The sequence below is a fragment of the Ixodes scapularis genome, unplaced genomic scaffold, assembly GCF_016920785.2.
Source record: "Ixodes scapularis isolate PalLabHiFi unplaced genomic scaffold, ASM1692078v2 PGA_scaffold3__209_contigs__length_174095766, whole genome shotgun sequence".
NCBI lineage: Eukaryota > Metazoa > Arthropoda > Arachnida > Ixodida > Ixodidae > Ixodes > Ixodes scapularis.
Window position 1 is genome coordinate 61,566,529 of NW_024609868.1, and position 20,425 is coordinate 61,586,953.

Here is a 20,425-nt window from a genome sequence, read left to right on the forward strand (position 1 = left end):
TAGGGCAGGGCCGCCAGTTACTTGGGTGACGGCGACCGACGAACATTTATTTTCTTTGTTTTCCTTCCTCTCAAAACTCTGACTGACTGAACGTTTATTTTTCTACGTGTTCTTCCCGCGCGTGCCGACTTCAAGCAGCAAGAAAACAGTACTTAAAACAGACCACGACGAGCAAGAACGCTGGATTCACCGACTCCGACGAAGCGTATAGGCCTAGCAGGCATTCCGACTCGGCGCTGCGTTGCTTCGTCGCAAGACCGTCTGCCTACGACCGGCTGGCGTGCTAAATGGAATATGCCCGCGCGACCCTTGTGGGCCCTTCCCGTATTATAGTTTGATCACTGACCTCAATTCTAGATTAAGAGGTGAGGAGGTCAATCTCTTCCCCTTGTTTTCCGAGGCAGTGTTGACGAACACTCGTCGAAAAGGGACTCTCGTCGTTTCTATCTTCTTGTTTTGTGTGATATAGAGCTGAAATAAACGCCGTATGGATTGCCTTCGTAACACGGTATGTACACTTTGTTATTGGTATGCCATTTTTATTCTGACAGACTGCACGTCACTGTCGACCCCGGTCCAACCTTTCTTTGCCGAGTGTCGCGTCAGTATCGAGTTGCAATCGTAAAAGAACGGTCCCGAAGCGCTTACCAACAGCGCGAATACAAGACTTCCATCAAGCGCGCGCGTCCGCTCCGAGTGTAAGCAGGTATTTACGTGGCTCTTGCTGACACTCGTAGTTCAAACGTATCTTTTTTAACGTCGGCTCGCTCCTGCATCTCCGAGGCCGCGAAAAACGCCATCTACGTCGCTTTGCAAACGACTGACACGGGCCGGCCCTTCTGCCAACAATGACGGGGTGGTGACAAGACTCGCTGCACTTCCCAACAGGCATACCGGCGTATGGGACTAGTCCCATGCTGTCGCTGTAGCGCAACATATCTCATTGAATTTCGCTCAGCTGCGATGCGGCGATGAGAGGCGCCGATTCAGGAAATACGTCGGTGACATCAGCGCAGTAAAACCTACCGGCGCACCCCAACTCGTTGCCGCTAACACTCCCATTCTCCTACTGCCGAGAGAACTTCCGGTTCCGGAAACGGTCTACGTCACGGCTTCTTTTGCGGTCAGTTGGAGAGAATGAAAAAGTCGATATTTCAATAATTTTTTGTGTAAAAGTTAATAAACCGAGACGAAAACGGATGCCTGTTCGGCATTCAGTGAACATTGACGGTTTAATGTAAAAGTTATCTGGAAAAAGTAAAAAGGTCATTTCATGGTCCCTTTAAGCTTATTATGTACACACCATGTACTTATAGAATTGATGTCTAATTGCAACATTGTGAATCATTGCAGAAGCACTGAGCCTCTAATTTCTGTTGCTGTGTTTCTTACTGCGGTGTCGTTTGGCGGCTGTACTGAGGGCGCAGGGGGAATTGGGGCGATTGAGAAGTCTGTAACGGCTCGGAGAAGTTTTCTTCGTTTTTCTTCTTTTTGGTGCCGGATAATTTTTTTTTTTGAATATTGAGGGAACGCTGCATATACAGCGTGAGTGACGCACTCACGCTGTATATGCAGGCTTTAATTTAAAACTGCTGGTGTTATTGCTGAAAGGTCTTCTCCTCCAGCACCTTGCCATCCTAAAAAATATATATTCTTATTAAGTTTATAAGCTCATAAAAACCTGCTTGGCCCCCTACGATCCTCCTCTGCACCGTAAAGGTTGACCCTCTTTAACAGTGGCCAACCTCGACAATGCAGTGGTTGGTCAGCGCATGTGTGTGCATACCGTTCAAGGTTTCACCGATTGGGCTTTTCGCTCGTTGGTGCTCTTTTCACATTTGTTCTGATGAGTTGCCATTTTTTCTTTTGTCTCGTGATGTACTGAAGAATCATTCCATGGACGAAAGCTTCTGGAAGTTGGTTGTGGACCCACAGTACGTCCTCCCAGCCACAAAAAAGATAGACAAGGTTGTGCTCGGCGAGTTTGTGCCCCAGAACAGACTCGCGGTGGAGAAATGGATCCGGAAGGCTCCAGATGCGATAGACCGGTCTTTTCATGGCGAGGTTTTGGCTACCATTGAAGGATTCCCGTAAGCACGCTTTCTCTTTACGTAGGGTTGTGATTCAAAGTTTAGTGGCACAGGGGCAACTAGGATCGTACTATGCCACACGCAAGTTTCTCAAGAAGCGCTAATGGGTATTGAGGAGTAGTTAAAAGCTACAACTGGTGTTAATAGCCAACTTTGTTTAAAAAGTCACGAACACGCTATAATGGTACTATAGGTTGGTCAGCAAGTATAAAGTATGAATGGAATGCAAGGTGATCTTTCAAAATTTCCTGGAAACAGGATCGCCGCTGAGCATCTAGATGTCTACACTGTCATAATATATGCAGGACAATCATCACTTGCCCACAGTTTTCACAGAGTTTCGCATCGTCACCACAGTGCAAGTACAAATGAATCAGATGGGAATGTGCAATTTGTAAACGAGAAAGGAGGACCTGAAAACGACGTGTCTATGAGAGGATCTCTCCCACACCCCCAAGACAGTTTGATGGCGCGAAGTTTATAATCGGTTAACATGTACCAGTCCAACTGCCAGGAGTATATAACTGACTTTCTGAAAATTGATTTGAGATTCTGGTGGCGCACGCCGAGAGACGTTTGAATACATTCCCTCGAAAAGGTAGCAAGTTGATCTGGCTCTCATTACCAGGAATACCCACATGGCTGGGCATTCAGCAGATTTTTTTTACATGCCTAAGTTGAAGTGCCTCATTTATTTGTACACGCACCTGCTGCAGAATACACGCACGTGCTGCACAAGCGGGCTCGTACTCTCAACTAAAAAAAGGAGGGATGTGAGAGCACGCTGCAGATTAACGAACAGAAGAGCTTGAATTGTAATATCGCCTGCTATATAGTGGATAAATAATGAGATGGCACACTTTCCGTTTATGATTGTTTCAGCGATGACAGAACACGCCCTAAAACATGACGAAAACCATGAGGGCGTGCTTTTGATGCTGTCTGATTGGTCCCATCAGCTCGTAGCGTCGGCCGCGTCTGGAAACGAAAAGAAGTATAAAGCGTACATCGGATGCCGGCGTTTTGCTGACCAAGCAAGTGTTGAGTTCCGAACCTCACTTCTTCGACGGCTTTTCAAAAGACAGTGAACGCCGCCACGACATTTGAGGCGAACAACTGTGTTGCCATGACATTTCCCTGCGAACGCGGTTGCTAGATCTAAAATATTCGTAGCGGCGTCCATTAAATGAATTCTCATATTGGTAAAACAAAAATTACGACGCACTTCCAGGCCACGTCTTATTCCGTTTTAAGTTCGTTCCATGTATGAAAAATTATGACGCCACCTCCTGTTCATCTTGCCAGAGTTCCTTGTTTTGGGAATTTGAAAAGCACTCGCCGGTAAGTTTTTTTTTTTTTTTTGTCATTTAGGATTTTTTTTTAAAAACTCTGAGTCCAAAATTACGACGGGAAAAAAAGAAAACAATATAGTATTTTATGAATTCTCTAAGTTTGGTCAGTGAAGAAGGGCAGGGGTTATGAGGAGAGGCCACACCAGTATCTTGTCAAATATTTATCTGGTCAAAGTTCGCTCAAGACAAAGGTTCGTTTTACTTTAGGCCACCACAAAAGTCCCTGTTCGGATTTCCAATTCAGACCACACTCTATTTGCTTCTTGAGAGATGAAGGGTTGTGTTGTTGTTTCTTAAAACAGCGCAAGCTATCAACTCCTTGATTTCCTAGAAGCGGGGTCATCTGAAGCTTCTGTTTCTTCCTTCAGCACTGCACGCAGTGTAGTCACAGGGAGGAGAGGGTGGAAATGAAAGGGAAGAAAACGAGCCTCACAACAACTTCGTTCAGGAGTTTAGGGATTTTAAAGCATCTACGTTTAGTGAAGGAACACTTGTATGCAAGCTTCGTCGTGGGGAAATTCGTTTCGCCAAAGGCAAGGGAGCCAACGCCAAATCTAGCTGAAGGAATGCCATTTGGTACAGGTGGGTTTTCATGGACTTAGTGTAATTCTCACAAATGTATAGTGTCCGTATATTATTAATTTTTATTTGGAAATTTAAAAAGCTGCAAACACAGCGATATTAAACTCTGAATTTAAGGAAAAAAAATTAGTATCTAACAAAAGTAATTTCCAATAAACTCCTAATTTAGAAGAAAATGTACTGTAAAACACTTTTTGAGTTGGACAAAAAATAAGTTCAAAACACGAAACCCTAATTATGACCCTTGTTCCAGAACAAAAAAAAACGAAATGGCAAAATAAAAAAAAAATTACATGCTGTTCGTTTATGCAGCTATCTGGGTTGTCCTTATTTTCACAGTGCAAAAAAATGATAGCGCTTGTTCGCACTGAAATGTATTACCCGAGTTCAACGCCTGTTAAGATACATCAGTAGGGTTGCCAGTCACACGCATATTTGACCCAGCAAATTTCGGTGAGATAAAAGTTATAGCCCAAAAATAGCCAAATTAGGATACATAATAATAGCCAAAAGCATACAACTACGTGCACCTTATTTCAAACGTTTATCTGGACGCAGACCCAGGTTTACCTTAAGAAGAGGCGCTTTTATGTAAGAAAACCCCCTCGGACGCTGCCGTCTGCAGGCGTCAGCCCCTCATCTCGTGACAGATCAACAAGACGTACCCAAAGGAGGCATCAGAGCAGGTGAACAGGTTTACTTAAAATGCTTGCACTGAGTAAGCCTTCCCTTTCACGCCCCCCCCCCCCCCCCCAAAAAAAAAAATAATAATATACATTTAAAAATTAACAAAACAGGCAATGGTGCAAGCTTGCTGTTGCCATAAGGCAGCGCATATCAGATCAATTTAATCATTTTCAAAGCACACCAGGCATTTCGCAGCCTTGGCGGCTCCGATGCGAAGCGCTGGCCAACCGATCCCCCGCCCCTTTCACTCTGCCCTCTAACTTCTCTTATTATCTTCCGTGAGTCGCCGATCGCCCAAAGAGCAACTGTCTTACTGCCCTTGACATTAGTTTTTTTTTTTCTGATCTTAGTTAAGGCAATTTGTTGTTATTGAGTTGTCTTTAAAAAGACGCCACAATAGATTCAAATGAATTTGGCTTATCTAACGTGTCAGTCCTAAATATCTATCCCTCACCGAAAAAAAGATGGGCACTGCCCAACGATGGTAGCCCGACAGGAGCTTGTCATCTATTTGTCGGCGCGCACGGACCCCAAGTCGCAAATCGCAAATAACTAGCGCTAGGCAGCTCATTGATTCTTCTTCCAATCACTCAATTAATTCCTTAATCGGGTTGAAACAAAATTTATTGCCTTATAATTGATTGATTTTTTAGTTTGAAATATCACGGAGAATTTGAGAATGCTTTCTTTCTTTTTACTTTAACGCCCATTTATGTATTTTATGAGGCCGCACTGTTGTATTTCGCAGTAAAACTCTTTAAGATGTCCTATTATTGTAATCTGGAGTGATCATTAGATCAAAAGAGTATTATAAACATATTTTATAGCCAGAAATGGTTTACCAGTGTTTTCTTGTTGTGGACGGTGCAGGGACGGCTTTCATATGAAGCTTAACATGCCACCATGAATAGCATAGGACGAAATTATAAAAAGAAAAATGTGCAGTTTTGACACTATTTTAGATATTACGCATGAAGGTAAACACATTAAAATAACCAATTTATAATTTAATTAAAGAGCAGCCATTAATCGGGTTAAATTTTTTAATCGACGCCCCGCCCTACAAATGACCAACAAGATGGTACCTGTTCATATTTCCATGCGTGCAAAACAATATTTTCATAAGCATTAATTAAGATCGTGATATTTCATCTGTAGGGGATTCTCCACAACATGCTAACTGCACCCATCCTGAGATCACTGACCCTTATTGAAGTTAGATATGAAGTGGATCATTCAGGTTATGCTTATCGACGTTATCTGCACTCTATGTCACTATGCCCAGGGCTCCTGTGCAAGCATAAAAACGGCAGTTATCGCTTTACCGGACCGTGGCTCAACCTTCGACGAGGAACAGAGAATTCAAAGGTAATTTAGCGCCGTATGCTCATTGGGTGTTCTGCTTTATTGCTTTGTTCAATTTAGAATTCGGTGACTGTTATTGCAACAGTAAGGGGTCATAAACCGCCAAGCCTTGAAATTTCAGAATGTAAAAGTCACGCCTAAAATAGTACACCTCCGATTAAAAAATCTAGATCGCAACGGGCAGTCGCCGATTTGTTTTTCTGACAATGTTAGAGGAAGCGTTGGAGATGTATTACACCTTTTACGTTGCAATTTTTAGTAACAGATATATAGTATGATTAGTGTGCTGATTTCTAGACGAACCACGGTCGTTGCGAATCCGCAGTTAAAATCCTCAGTGAGCCCAACCTTACTCGGATTGTATAGCTGGTACAAAACTTGCCTCTACTTAGACGTATTGCACAGCATGGTTATGAAGAGTTTTCTTACTTTCAAAATAAATAAATATCTCAGGAGCAAAGCCTTGCTGAAAGGTTTTCACTTAAGTACTATAATCTGCAAAAAGAAATGATTGTTAGTATTGAAATTCTTGTCGCGCAATTAGATTTCTTTTAAGTAATAGTGCTATTTGAGACTTGGTACTCCGATGATGCAAACGCTTTTAAATTATCTATACACACCGCCCACCATTCCGACCGTACGAGGTCCCGAGATGAAGGCTGCTTTATAGTTTGACGGCAAACGTAAAGATTGCGTTGATGGTGGGCCCATTCCGGAGTACTGTTGTGGCAAAGGGGAACACGAAGTTCTAACAATGCAAGCAAATCGTATTATTTTTGCTGTCTTCTACCGTCCGCCTGTCGGTAATCTTTCTAAGTTAATTTCATTTTCAGAAAATTTCTTATGTCTACAAACACAAATCGCTATCACCTAACCTTTGGAGGCGACTTTAACATAAACATGTTATGTGACAGAGCCCATCAAATAAAAATGGAAATTGTTATCAAAATGAATGGTTGTGTTCACGTGATAGCAAGCCCAACACGGATTACTTCAAATCCAGAAACGTTACTTGACTTATTCGAAACAAATTTTTCTCCGACTTGAAATAGAGCTGGTGTGGTTAGATGGGATCTTAGTTACCATTCCAATATTTATATCCGGGTGCCAAGACGGTTTAAATAAGTCGAAGGACAAGCCAATTGTGGTGTTTCAGAAAATAACACTGGATCGTCTAGAAAGCTTTCGGCTAGAAATTTCTAATACAGATTGGAGTGCAGTGCTTGAGAAAGAGACTGTCGTCGAAGGTTATCCCAACCCTCCGTTGGCCCTCGATCTCCCGGGGGTGAGCTATGAGGCCCCTCCACCCGAATGAGTTTGAGACCCATGCCCCCCTAATCTGGGCACTTGGCGAACAAGTCGGCGACAAATCTGGCGGCCGTGATTGGACAACGGCACACTTCACATTGGCGCCGGCCAATCATGGTGCCCGAATTCCTCGCAGACTTTTTCGCCAAGTGTCCAGATTAGGGCCCCTGGTGTAAATAAACCGCTCTCACTGTACTGTAAACAAGCCTCCACCACACTCCTCCGACCCAGTAGCGAAGACCTCATCGATAATTGACCCGCACAACACCGTGGGCCTCAGCAACACCATCAGCTCCAACAACCATTACTGACATTGTATTGAATTTATGTCCAACAGAAACTGTCCGTTCTTTGAAAACTCTAGGTTATAGGGTTAATAATGATTAGCGTCATCAGTTTATGCTCCCAACCACTCTCGAAATATTAATTTGCATCTTCTTTTTTTTATTCTCTCATAACATTCTGCCACCTGGTGTGGGGCAAACTTAGAAACTTTCTACAAACTTAGAAAAGCCATATCTATTACAGAAAAAAAAAACTTGAGAATAATTTTGGGTGTTTCACATTATAATCATACCGAACAGCTATTTGAACGCCTTCAAGTAGCTTATATTAAAAAAAGCTATACAACTACAAGCATAGTAATAGCTTTAACTCAGAAAAAAATAAGAAAATAAACTTGTTGGCTTCATTAGCCTCCCTACAGAGTTATATTGCCACGCGCGTCGCCGAGTGAACGCGTACATGGTCAAATGATTACCCTGCTTGGCTGTCGCGCGGAGAATCCAGGTTCGATTCCTGGGAGCGGAATGTTATTTATTCTTTCTACTTGAAGTTCTCGTAAGTTCGAGAACCTCTCTCTTTCGTGTGATTGAGTTACAAATGTTCTAAGCGCCGAAAGCTCTATGCCGAATGTTCCAGAAACATACGTGGGCACAAAAGGTGCTCAGCGTGGTGAGCTGGGGTCAGTCTGACCCCAGCTTTTGATCCTGTTGTTTCGCCGCCATAGACGCCTGCTACGCTAGCCTTTTTCTATTTGGTCTTGGGCACAATTTCGCCCTAATAAACGTGTAGTTTGCGCCAGTTTTCGTCGCCTCATCAATTGTCACTCGAGACAATATGCCGGTCAATTCCACTCGTCATGCGTAACACTGGAATGTGTCTAGATGTAAAAATAACTACGGATATCAAATGCTAAAGTTTAAGCTTCCTAACGTTCTGAAGTGTCTAGATGAAAAAATAAATATAGAAACAATTTCTTTTCCTGAAATTCGTTGTATGTTTTTAAAACGATAGAGTGTGTTTATGCTGTTTATGTTTTTGGTTTAGTGTTTATATGTAAAATGACGATAGAGTGTGTTTATGACGTTTGCAGTATATGCATTCTTTCGCGTTTTTAAACGCGTAGTTCTTTGTGTCTTTGATAAGGGGGCCGAGGGTTCGTCACGCTGTCTATGAACATCTTTTTCCCTCAGCCTCCTTCATCGATGATGTATAGTATTATTTATCGATGATGTATAGTATTGTCGATGAAAAATAAACTACTATAATTATACTAATGAAACAAACCTCCTTCGGGCACAGCCTGTACATTATGCAGTACGAAGACCTTCAGGAAAAGTACAGGAGCCAATTTGTGCCGGAAGCCTATCGCGATACCCTGGAGACGATCCATTCCCTCTTGTCGTTTTACCAGAAAGAGCTCCACTTTATTTTCACCTCCCGTAAGTATGCACTAAGATCTGAATGACCCGAGTGCAGTTTCGCGGACAACTAATGTTATTATAAGAGGCGCTGGAACTGACACGTATGTAATAGCGAGAGCGCTAACTGGGTTTAGTTTCCTTACGTGCTTTTCACAGACCGCAATACTTTGAATACGAAAAAAATTAGACCGAAATTGTTTTCTTTGTGCCGATTGTTTTTTTTTTTTTGCCTGCTTTTATTTCTTTTAATACAGAGTATAACACACGTCTATCACCATTTATTAATGTCAAAATCCTTTTTCAATGCTATGTATGCATGCCGCACTTAAAGGGTCACGACAACTTAATACCGATTCTTTTAGAATTGTTTAAAACGCTTCAGAAACGCGTAGCAATAACAAAACAAAAAAATATCGCGAAAACAAATTAGCGTGCGAAAGAGCTCGTCAAATATCCGCGTCCTCTTCCCCCGATACAAACTCCATCCTCACATCTTCTTTTTTTTTCTTTTTTTGACGTGAAAGCGACGGCATTGTTTTTTTTTTTGTTTTTTTTTTTTTTCTAATTTCGAGATGTCACAAGTCGCATGTGTCGCGTGTGTAACAATTATTATTAGCCTTCATAAAACATTTATTTATTTATTTACATTGCCCACAAACAGCAAGAGGCCTAGAACGATGGTACACAAGTCATTTCACAAACCAAATTTCAGAACACAGCCGTCTAACAACACAATAAAAAATTCGACAAAAACACATAAGACTGCTTACGTGTAGGAATGCGAAATCATAAAGGCCTGTGTTTGCACACGCAGCGGAGCGGTGCAAGCGTAGCGCTGACCTTGCGCTAAGCGTGTGCTGACGGGAGCGTTCACCAGCTTTGTATCGCACCGTCAAAGCCGGAGGCAGCGCGCCACGTTTTCCTTTTGCTCGCGCCGCTCCGGCGGTGGCATCACGCTCCCTAACTGCGCAGGCACGGCGTCCCCGCCTGCTTCCGTGACGAAGTATCTGCGTTGCTGTGCTTTTCTTTGTGTTTTATTTCTGAGGCGCGTCCGTTTTGACCTTGATCGGCACATGACGCATCGCAGCAAATGGAAATTTATTGCTCGTTCCGCTGCTACAGACAACGCCGTCTTCGCTCCATAAAACAATCAATGATTTCGCATTAAAAAGAGAAGGAAATACTACTGCTCTTGAAAGGCATGAGGTATTTGTAAAAACGTCGAGAAAAGATGAGTCGACGTGATTAAAAAAAATGTTTGAATGCAAGCTATACCCCTATTCACCTCAAGTACCATGGTAAAGGAAGTCCGGCTTTTCGAGGAGCAATGCTGAGTTACTCCTTTAAGTGGTGAATTAAAATAAATATGGGTAAATTGTATTTACCTTGCTTTTGTTTCATCAGAAGTTCATACCCGTTTAAACCCCCAAAAACATAGTTTCTTCCTCCGACAGCCAAATATTGTAAGTGCTACTTCGTAGCGTATAGATAATGCGCACAAGTTTTTTTCTTATTGATCTGACAACGAGTGTAGCAGAGGTAAACAATGCTTGGGATTTATGGCGAATATGTGATCACTGTGATAGTACTAGTACTGATATAAAATTTATGCAGACACTTGAACAAAAATACGAGGTTATTCGTACCTCGTCTAGTTAGAAAATCGGCCAAACCCCAGAAAAAGAGCACATTCTGATCAGAGTACGTAGGCGTTTTCTTGCGTAAAACATTCTTACGAATCTTTTTTGCACTTGCCTAAAGATACCGCAGCAGTGACACTGAGGTTGTTCGAGACAACTGACACGAAATCAAATTTAAGCAGAATAAGGCTTCTAAAGAGGCCAAACAACCAAAACGGATCTCGAAACAGAAAACTCAGGCGAGCGACAATGCCGAACTCTATTTAAGGAGGGTGATAGGATTCTAGTACCTACATGGTTATTAAAATTCAATTTCTCATCCTGCGTAACACCAAGGTAACACAGTACCGACACACGTTTAATACGAGTTTCATTGAGATAGTAATCAGAGAGAACAGGTAAAGTTAAGCGTGTGAACGTTATGATTTGTTTTTTCAAACGGCTTACGTCAAGCTCATGATCTGCACACCATGTATTTACAGACGTCTGCAAGTACGGCCTCTGGGCGCCGCTATCTTTTTGCTGATGTGGGTAGATCGTCTGATAGCCAATCATTGCTGAGGCGTACCCACGGCCTCAGCAATGCTTGGCTATAAAACGATCTACCCTCACCAGCAGAAACAGCTAGGGCGGCGTACAGAGGCCGCAACTGCAAACGTGTACATAACTAATGTCGAATTGCAACATTGCAAACCATGTGAAACGCACCTCTTTTTTTTTTTCTTTTTTTGCGACACTGGGCAATTGTGCTGACTGCATTGAGAGGAATCGGGGCAATTGGGAAGTCAACAACAGCTCGGACAAGTTTCTTTTTGTTTTTGTTTTTCGGTGCCGGATAACCATTTGGACTTCCAGATAACAGAAGTCAAACGACGGACTCAAGTGCAATATGAATGCTCCAATTTTAGATAATTTCAGATAATCACCCTCTCCCCCTTTACGTTCACAATGGGCGCGTTCAGTAGCGGCCCCGAGTTCAGCGAGTCACTGACTCCTTCCACTGGACGGCCAAATGTCACTTCCGGTGCACGTAGCTCAGGGGCTTCGGAGTCACGCTCCGAAGCACCGAGTCCGGAGACCGTGCGCGTAGGGTCAAAGGAGCATTCAAGCAAATCAACAACGGTTGTCGTCTACCAAGTTAAGCGAATTCGAAACTAAACAGTACACAGAGCTGGTCAGAAATTGAGTCCGCCGAAACCAGTGGCCGGGATGGTCCAATCGGTTAAGGCGTCGCCCCGGACAGGCGAAGGTTGCGGGTTCAATCCCCGCTCCTGGCCCAATTTTTCGCCAGCTCTCTTTCCCTTTCCCTATGTTTAATGCAATGAATTCAATAATCACCTTCTCCCCTCTTCGTTCACAATATTACTACGGCTGCACTTGTCAATCTTCACTCATTCCCATTATATATATATATATATATAGTGAACGAAGAGTAAATGAATGAAGTATATATTAAATCTAAGCCAATAGAGGCCGACTTGGCCCCCTACGATCCACCTTTGCACCCTCAAGGTGCAAAGGTGGATCGTACCTCGACAATGAGGGGTCCGTCAGCGCAAGCGTGCGCATGCTCTTTAGTGCGCATTTTATACGCTTCTTCTGCTGAGTTGCCGCTTTCCTTTTTTTGTCTCATGTTCTACTGAAGCAACATTCTATGGACGAAAGCTTCTGGAAGTCGGGTGTGGCCCCTCAGCTCGCAACGTCCTCCCGGCCACAAAAAAGATCGACGACGTTGTGCTCGGCGACCTTGTGCCCCAGAACAGACTCGCGGTGGAGAAATGGATTCAGAAGGCTCCAGATGCGATAGACTGGTCTTTTCACAGCGAGCTTTTGGCAACACTCGAAGGATACATGTAAGAAGGCTTTCTCGTTCTGTAGGTTCTCTCTAAAGTGTCATAGAGCAAATTAACATAGGATGTCAACTGACACACAGTTAATATCATTACTGGGTTTTGACCAGGATAAATTAATATGATGTAAATCGTGATTTGGATCAGACCAGCTTTACCAACACGATTGAAACAAAAAAAACTTTCTCTCGAAATTTATCGCGGAACAATTTTTAACTACAGCTTGTTTATCATTTGAGCTTTTCCATGCATATTTCTTTTGTACTGAAATCTAAGAATATTTCTTTTGTACTGAAATCTAAGAATTATCAAGCAAGAAAGGTTTATATAAGGCAGAACTCTTTGTGATTTTAAATTGTTTAACTACACACGTGTTTGGCATTCTTACGGACAGGATGTCCCCTTCGTACTGCACGTACAAAAGCAACTGGCCATAAGGTGAGAACTGGTAAAAGCAAAAATAATTGCTATTCGGAATAATTGCGAACTTTAAGCTTCATTTCGATTTTCCCCTTTGTTCTTCAGCTAAATCGAATCCTACTGCAACACAATGAGAACGCCAAAGAAAAATATAATAGTAACAACCCGTTTCAACAAGTCAGAGCACGAAATAAAATCTAATAATCCCTTTGAACTAACTAAAAGAAATCAAGCTGCCTTTGTTTTGGTATGGCATGAATCACACCAATTAAAAGTTGTTAATTAAACGGTGTTTTACATTTACAATAATTTTTGTTCAGCACTGATCAATCAATCTGCTGTGTCAGAAATATTCAGTAAAAAGAATCCCTATTTTCTAACTAAAGTGAACTAAATCAAATGTATCTAATTTTAATCAAATAAATCTGAATTAAATGACAAAAACCATGGTTTAATTAGTTTAAAAATAACTCTTTTTTTTTCTTCCTGGTTTTGACAAACATATCTTTAAACCTATTTGTTTATGTATACAGGGTGTTTTTTTATTCTTACTCATTCCTTTAAAAAAAACGTAAAAGCTACACTAAAGCGGTTTGTGCAGGTGGGTTATACGGCCAGGCGGACATTATGAGGGTGGCTAATCTTCGGGACAAGTCGGCTAATTAATTGAAATTTGTTAATTAGAAACTTGCTGAGCGTCATCCAAAACCCCTAAATCAGTCATTTTTAGAAAGACTTTGAGCGCGTGAGAAGCGCAGTAGTGCGCTGAAGTTACCACTCGTGGAGCAGGTACAAGGCTGGGTGGGGCTAGATAAGAGACCGAAACATTGCGCGGGCGCCGTACAGCAACCGCTAGCCTTGTACCTGCTCCACGAGTGGTAACTTCGGTGCGCTACTACGCTTCTCGCGCGCTGAATGGTTTTCTGAAAATGACTGATTTAGGGGTTTTAGATGACGCGCAGCAAGTTTCTAATTGGAACCATATGTCTATTTCCACTAATAAAAAAGTTAATTAACGAATTTTAATTAATTAGCCGACTTGTCCCAAAGATTAGCCACCCACATAATGTCCGCCTGGCCGTATAACCCACCTGCGCAAACCGCATTAGTGTAGCTTTCACGTTTTTTTTTTAAACAAATGTGTAAGAATAAAAAAAAAAACTGTATATAAGCGCCTTCTATAAACCATCTTTGATGTCCGTTATTTTTGTTTGGTACATAACGTGTGCTGTATTCAAGGCTATAGCGCGAGTGTGGGGGTGTATATGTGGGCATGTCATAACAAACATTCCACGTCCCGCATTATTGCGGAATGTGAGGTTCCCAAAAAGAAACGCCCATGGGCGTTTCTTTTGGGGGGGGGGGGGGGGACGGCCCCCACCCTGAACCAGGGGGGGTGAGGGGGGCGCCTCTCCCCCCCCCCAGTTTTCAGGGTGGGGGGCGAAGCATCTGTTCTGCCCCTCCCCCCCAAAAAAAAAAAAACAGCCGCCATTGGTTAGGGCAAACACTGGCCGGCGGCGCCCAGGGGATACCAAGGGCACCGCCCCCCGGCCGGGGGGTAGGGTGACCACCCGTCCCGCATTCAGGGCTCGTGTCCCGCGTCCCGCAGGAAATTCCCAAATCTTCAAAATGTCCCGCATTTCACAGTGTCGTAAAATTAGCTCTGCAACTCATGGTGCTGCCGAACAATGAGGCACGGGGAAGCGCGGAGGTCGCTGGTCATCGTGTGAACCGCAAATGGTACGGCATTTTCTGAGAACTGCGGGAAGCGACCGTCATTCTTGCAGGAGACCCGACGTCCATGCTCCGTTGTGCCTCCCCTTTTGGTGGCAACATATTGTAAGAAAAATTGCTCGCCATACGTTTAAATATAAAATATTGTAATTATTTTCAAATCACTGTGTGAATGCGAAAGGTTGCTGTGATTTTTTTTTTTTTGTGAAGACAGTTACACAAGGCAAAAACCTGCAACTCACAACGGTAAAGAAAAAAACTCACAAACACGTAATATGAAAAATTTGTGGAGGACCATGTTGATAAAAGTAAGCGTTGACAGGAAACAATAACCCCCAAAATATTTATTGTTTCTTAATTTCATTTGATGAATTGAGTTCTGCTGCAGTTGATTTTTATGTTTTAAACTTCGACAGATTCAATAACGTATTTGGTATAAAAAATATATCGCTTGGAGTGAACATTATTTTAGCCTAATTGCTGCAATACAATTTGGAGGTGCATATACAGCACAGTATATTAAATGTGTTAACAGAGCTAGCCTCGGTTCGTGGTGTGCGTGTTCATGAATTTCCTCTCCCCCCTCCCTCCCTCCCCCCGACCTCCCCCCGCGTGTCCCGCATTTCGCTAGCTGGAAGGTGGCCACCCTACCTGGGGGGGGGGGGGGGGGGGGGGGCGTCTCGTTTGCCCCCTTACTCAAAAACAAGTTGGTACGCCACTCGAAACGCCTAATGTAGGATTCACAAAAATTATTTAAGTCAATTTGTGATAATTGTAACCGCATTCAACTTAAAAATAACTACAGGGTCAAGGCAATGTTCGTCTCACCTTGAATAAAGCACCCGTGTATCAAACGCGATTTCCATACGCGCCACCAGCTCTAAACCATGCATTATACGTATGGTTTTAGAGCGCAGCTCTTAGACGCCCCTTTCCGGCTTGAGTGGTGTCGGCGTCGGTACAACCGCGCGTTGCATTATGGAACGTTTCCCATAACGACGTCATCGCGCGTTGCATTATGGCTAAATTTTACCACTAAATTTAGCGGAAAAAATTCCCCTCTAAATGTAGCGGAAAAATTTTCCCGCTAAATTTAGCGAAAAAAAAATTCCCGGCTGAGGTTAGGGGAAAAAAGGTCCCCGCTGAATTTAGCGGAAATTTTCCTCACTAAATTTAGCAGAACCATTTCCACGCCAAATTTAGCGGAAAATTTTCCCCACCAAATTTAGTGGGAAGAATTGGTTGCTAGTTTTCGGAAAAGTTTTGCCGCTAAATTAGCGGAAAAAAGCTCGCCACTAAATTTAGCGGGAAAAATGCCCAACTACGTTTAGCGGGAAAAATGCCCCGCTGAATGTATCGAAAAAATTTCTGCGCTAAATTTAGCGGAAAATTTTCCGATGTGAAATTAAGCGGTAAAAGTTTCCTGCTAAATGGGAGGGGAGCAGGAGAGGAGGACAGGATGGTACGGATGAAGAGGAGTGGCATGCCCTCTTCTCCGTACCTTCACCTCCTCCTCCTCAAGAGCTCTAATTCGGCGTAACGGGGGATTGTAAACGTCTTTCATTTTTAGAGCGCAACTCTTACGCGCCGTTCACACATATGCAGCCGAGTAAGACCGAGAGAGACCAGACCGGTTTTTAAGCCTCTTGCGAAGTCTTAGGACCTGCTCCGCTGCAGCGCATACGATAAGACGTCACAAGAGGCTTAAAAACCGGTCTGGTACTCGGTGGCATATATAAAGACGGTGCTTTAGGCGCCCATTTCCGGCTCGAGCGGCGTCTCCGTCGCCGTCGGCGTAACCGTGAGGTCACGTGACCTCCGTCAGGTCACGTGACCCCCGTGAGGTCACGTGACCCTGGTGACGTCACGTGACACCGTGAGGTCACGTGACCCCCGTGAGGTCACGTGACCCCCGTGAGGCCACGAGGGTCACGTGGCCTCACGGCTACGGCGACGGCGACGGCGACACCTCTCACAGGGAGGAGTAGCAGGCAGGATGAAGAAATGAGGAAAAGGGAGGAGGGGTCTACCCTCCCCTCAGTACCCTTCTCTCCTCCTCCTCAAGAGCTGCGCTCTAATTCGGCGTTACGGGGGATTGTAAACGTCTTTCGTTTTTTTTATCGTTCATTTCATAGTCCACGGACCACGCTGTATTCGAAAAGTTTTCAAAAGTTTAACGTTCTGCGTGTCAAAAGGTACAGCGATTAATGTATCTAAAAACCGTTTTGCATTCGGGAATATTTACCTCAAAAACCGTAATAATAATTTTAAAAAAAGTCCTGCTTCTTGCGGAACATCACTGCTTTCCTTCTCACAGTGTCGAATTAGGATATAGGAATGTGCACCTTGGATTAGTTTTATGCTATTTTAATAAGACGTACACGTTTCAAGCCTCAGATGCGTCGTTTCTTCCGTCGATAACGAAATCTTGTGAGAACTACTTAGCACGGCGTGACAATGAGGCGCGAAACTTCTTTTTTTTTCTTTTTTTTCTTTTTTTTTTTTGATGTGACAAAGAGTATACTCTGTCAGGGCGGTGGAAGCTTGGCACTGATAGGAGTCAATTCCCTGCCTTGTACCACGGGATCACACTGGTGAGAATGGTTTTTTTTTGTTTTTTTTTTAGGAAGAACCGTGTTGGGCGATGAAGGGTAGGCGAATAATAGACCCTCTTCAAAAGTCAGAGTCCTCTTGTGGCAGTCCAAAAAGCTCCAATATTGCCGCTCTAATGGCGGTGATAGGAGATCATGAGCGGCTAAATCAAGCACCCTCGATTTTGTGCATCGAAGGTGACGTGAAGTGACCAACATCTTTGCCTTCTTCTGCTCTATGCTTTCGAGGACGTTCGATTGTTCTGGTGTGGAGAAACAGTGTAGCTCCGCCATTAGAGCGTCGGGTCTGGCTCTGTACAAGGTGGGTAGACTGACTTTCGGAAAGGGTCTATTGATCCGTGGGTATGTAGCTTCTTCCGCCCTGTCCACTTAGCATTGAATACAATGTAGTTAAGTAACGCGGAGGGTCGGGCAAGTTGGTTTCTCATGACGTACAGGGGGAACAGCGCAGCCACAAAACAGTCACTCAAGTCCACACACCAAATAGAAAGAGACACTTACGCGACGCTGACTAACAACTCTCTGGTATTATTACACTTTTTTCTCTTCTTTTTGTATCCTGAACTTATGTATTACGGAATTACAAGTACGCTTCCTCAATCACAAATATTTTTTTCGTTTCCGGCTTAGCAGGAAAGAGAGATAAGCAAGATGCATGCAAACTTCATCCTGATGCGGAAACATATAGACCAGAGTGTTGAACTGGGCGAGTTGGTAGGAGTTCCACATAATGGGAATAGCAGCTACAAAAAAAAAAAACAAAAAAAAATAGACTCGAGGTACGCATAAACACTTCTTACGAGTTGTGAATGTGAAAGCATGAATGTCGTTCTTCGCGCCGCGGCTGCTTCAGATCCCCTCGGCGCTGCGTGCCCGCGCCGTAACAGACACGGCCGAGGCGCCGACAGGATCAGTTTGGTTCCTCGGCCGTTTCTGCTCCGCCGTGGGTACGCGGCGCCATGGGGTGGCGCTAATTGAAACTGGCGCTTGTCGGCTTCATACCACTGCCTTTTTGCGTGGCTTTTTGCGTGGTTTTAAAGTTGGGATGCCTCAGATCGGGGCTTCGGAAAGTTATCTGCCGCTTGGCGCGGCGGATGACGTTGGTTCGTTCCAAGGAACAGTAAATGCTTTCGCAAAGACTAGGTTTGGTTCTGTCGCCAACTTCCTTTCAGGGTCCTCGTTTATTTTGTGCCTCCTTTTTGTAGCCGTTATTTCTATCATGTTAAACACATAGACCAGCGCGCGGCTCCGACGTCACGCCCCTGCGGTGGCGCTGCTGTCGGCACGGTGCCTGCACAGACGCTTCAACTCACGTGAATCTGATTTATGCGCGTGTGCAGTGCCCACACATGGTGTGGTCAAACGCCAACCTGTTTGCAAAAACTGTGCTGGCGTGTATGAGGCCCGCTGATGATAATCCTTTTCATCCACGTTGCAGAGACGCGAAGAGCGGAGCGAGGGAGATCGAAGAAAGGACACGTAGGGCCATCAGGAAGGTTGTTTTCTGCAATGTCTTGGATCCTCAGGTGCTCCCAGAAGAGCATAAGGAACCATTCGACGTGGTCCTCACATGCCTCTGTTTGGAGAGTGCCTGCCTGGATGAGGGAACGTATAAGAAAGCCGTTCAAAACCTCGCCAATCTGGTCACAAGTGGAGGGTATCTGATCGTCTGTGGTATTTGCGGATCTGATGACTATGTGGTCAAGGGAGTCACCTTTCCCGTTCTTGCCGCATCCGTGGATCTAGCGAAAAAGGCAATCACCCGGTGTGAATTCGAGATAGAGCGTTGCACTTCGATGGAGCAAGACGCGTTACAAGCCAAGGACAGGTATTGTTGGCAACAGGGGTTTGTCATTTTAGCTCGGAAGCTTTAAGGGATGTTATGACGGCCTTTCTTAAGTTCGCTAGTTACACTTCATTGATATAACATACAAAAAAAATGGTTCAACTTCGTATCTTTTTGATTTGCATATGAATATTACCAGGAACGTGATACCGAGGGTCAGAAATGCCTAGCTGTTCTGCCATGATGCTAAATGTCGTCTGGTAAGATGCTTGTATACTATATCCCCCAAAATGAGCTGCACAATTAATACGTAGGCTGGTTTAAGATTAGGTTTTTATTTATCTGTATTAAAGAATCCGATGTTGATGTGACGCTTATTGTGATACTTTCCGCTTTTAGCTTACCAATCTGCCCATTCCAAATTAGTAAAAACTTTCAGCCTTTCCACTCTGGTGAAGAATGAAGACCAGCGAAGCTGTACTAGGGATGGAATGAAGTAATGGCCGTCCGCAAGTCGACAAGCCAGAGTGAAAAGGCTGGAAAGGTTGCCGTGATCTATGAGCGACGGCGGCAAGCAGACGACCGGCAAACGCAACACTGTGGACAGCTACCGCCATCTATGAGCGACGGCGGCAATCAGAGTGTTGTGTCGACATTTGGTACCCGACGCGATCCTGGAAAAACTAGCCCTTAACTGCTCCGCTGTAAAAAAGGGGACATCACTGTTTTAATAAACGCCTATTTCTCTCTGTCTCTAGTAAAAAGGGCATCATGACCTTGACCTTTGCAAATGTTTTCAATAAGTCTTGTTCCCATTTAGCACAGGTCAGTTGACGCTCAAATTTTCCGTCTTCGGATGGCGGAGTAGCCGGAACATCTTCTGATCTCGGTTGCGGGCAGTTTATTGAAGAACATTAAAATATAAGGCGCTGTAAATGTGATAGACGTTCCCAAAGAAGAAAGAAGCAAACTTTGCTGTTGTACCGTATTTACATAAAAATTGTCATGACTTGAAAAAATAGTAAAGAGGGTAGATGTTATTGTTTTCTTTTCTGCCCCTAACAGAGTGTCTAATGGTGAATTCCACTCGTAGATCTGGAGCGCTTTCCAAAATCCTCGAGGGAGGCAAAATTCCGCTCCGTGGGAACCGGCCGTTCCGAATCGACGAGGGGAAGATAAACTTGCATTTTTGGAGCGACCTCCCCACACCCCTCCCCACCCCTTCTCCCTCCGCCGTACAAAATGGCCGGTGCTCGAACTTGATTAGCCCACCAACGCCTCAGCCGGCTGATC

The 20,425-nt window shown here is 44.0% G+C and overlaps 1 protein-coding gene across 1 annotated transcript; it reads left to right on the forward strand.

The window, feature by feature from the left end:
• The first annotated feature begins 6,006 nt into the window (after positions 1 to 6,006).
• On the forward strand, positions 6,007 to 19,498 carry LOC115331767 (indolethylamine N-methyltransferase). Its single transcript, XM_040210820.2, has 4 exons — positions 6,007 to 6,079; positions 8,969 to 9,108; positions 12,376 to 12,583; positions 18,785 to 19,498. The coding sequence occupies exons 2-4, from the start codon at positions 8,979 to 8,981 to the stop codon at positions 19,218 to 19,220; spliced, it is 774 nt and encodes a 257-aa protein (XP_040066754.1). The 5' UTR covers positions 6,007 to 6,079; positions 8,969 to 8,978; the 3' UTR covers positions 19,221 to 19,498.
• Positions 19,499 to 20,425: the final 927 nt, after the last annotated feature.

Excerpts from the sequence above, each read along its gene's own strand:
- LOC115331767 (XM_040210820.2), top strand. The coding sequence starts at position 8,979 with ATGCAGTACGAAGACCTTCAGGAAAAGTACAGGAGCCAATTTGTGCCG. Across the intron at positions 9,109-12,375 it reads CCACTTTATTTTCACCTCCC|CAACATTCTATGGACGAAAG; the intron begins GTAAGTATGCAC and ends GTTCTACTGAAG. Across the intron at positions 12,584-18,784 it reads GCAACACTCGAAGGATACAT|AGACGCGAAGAGCGGAGCGA; the intron begins GTAAGAAGGCTT and ends TCCACGTTGCAG.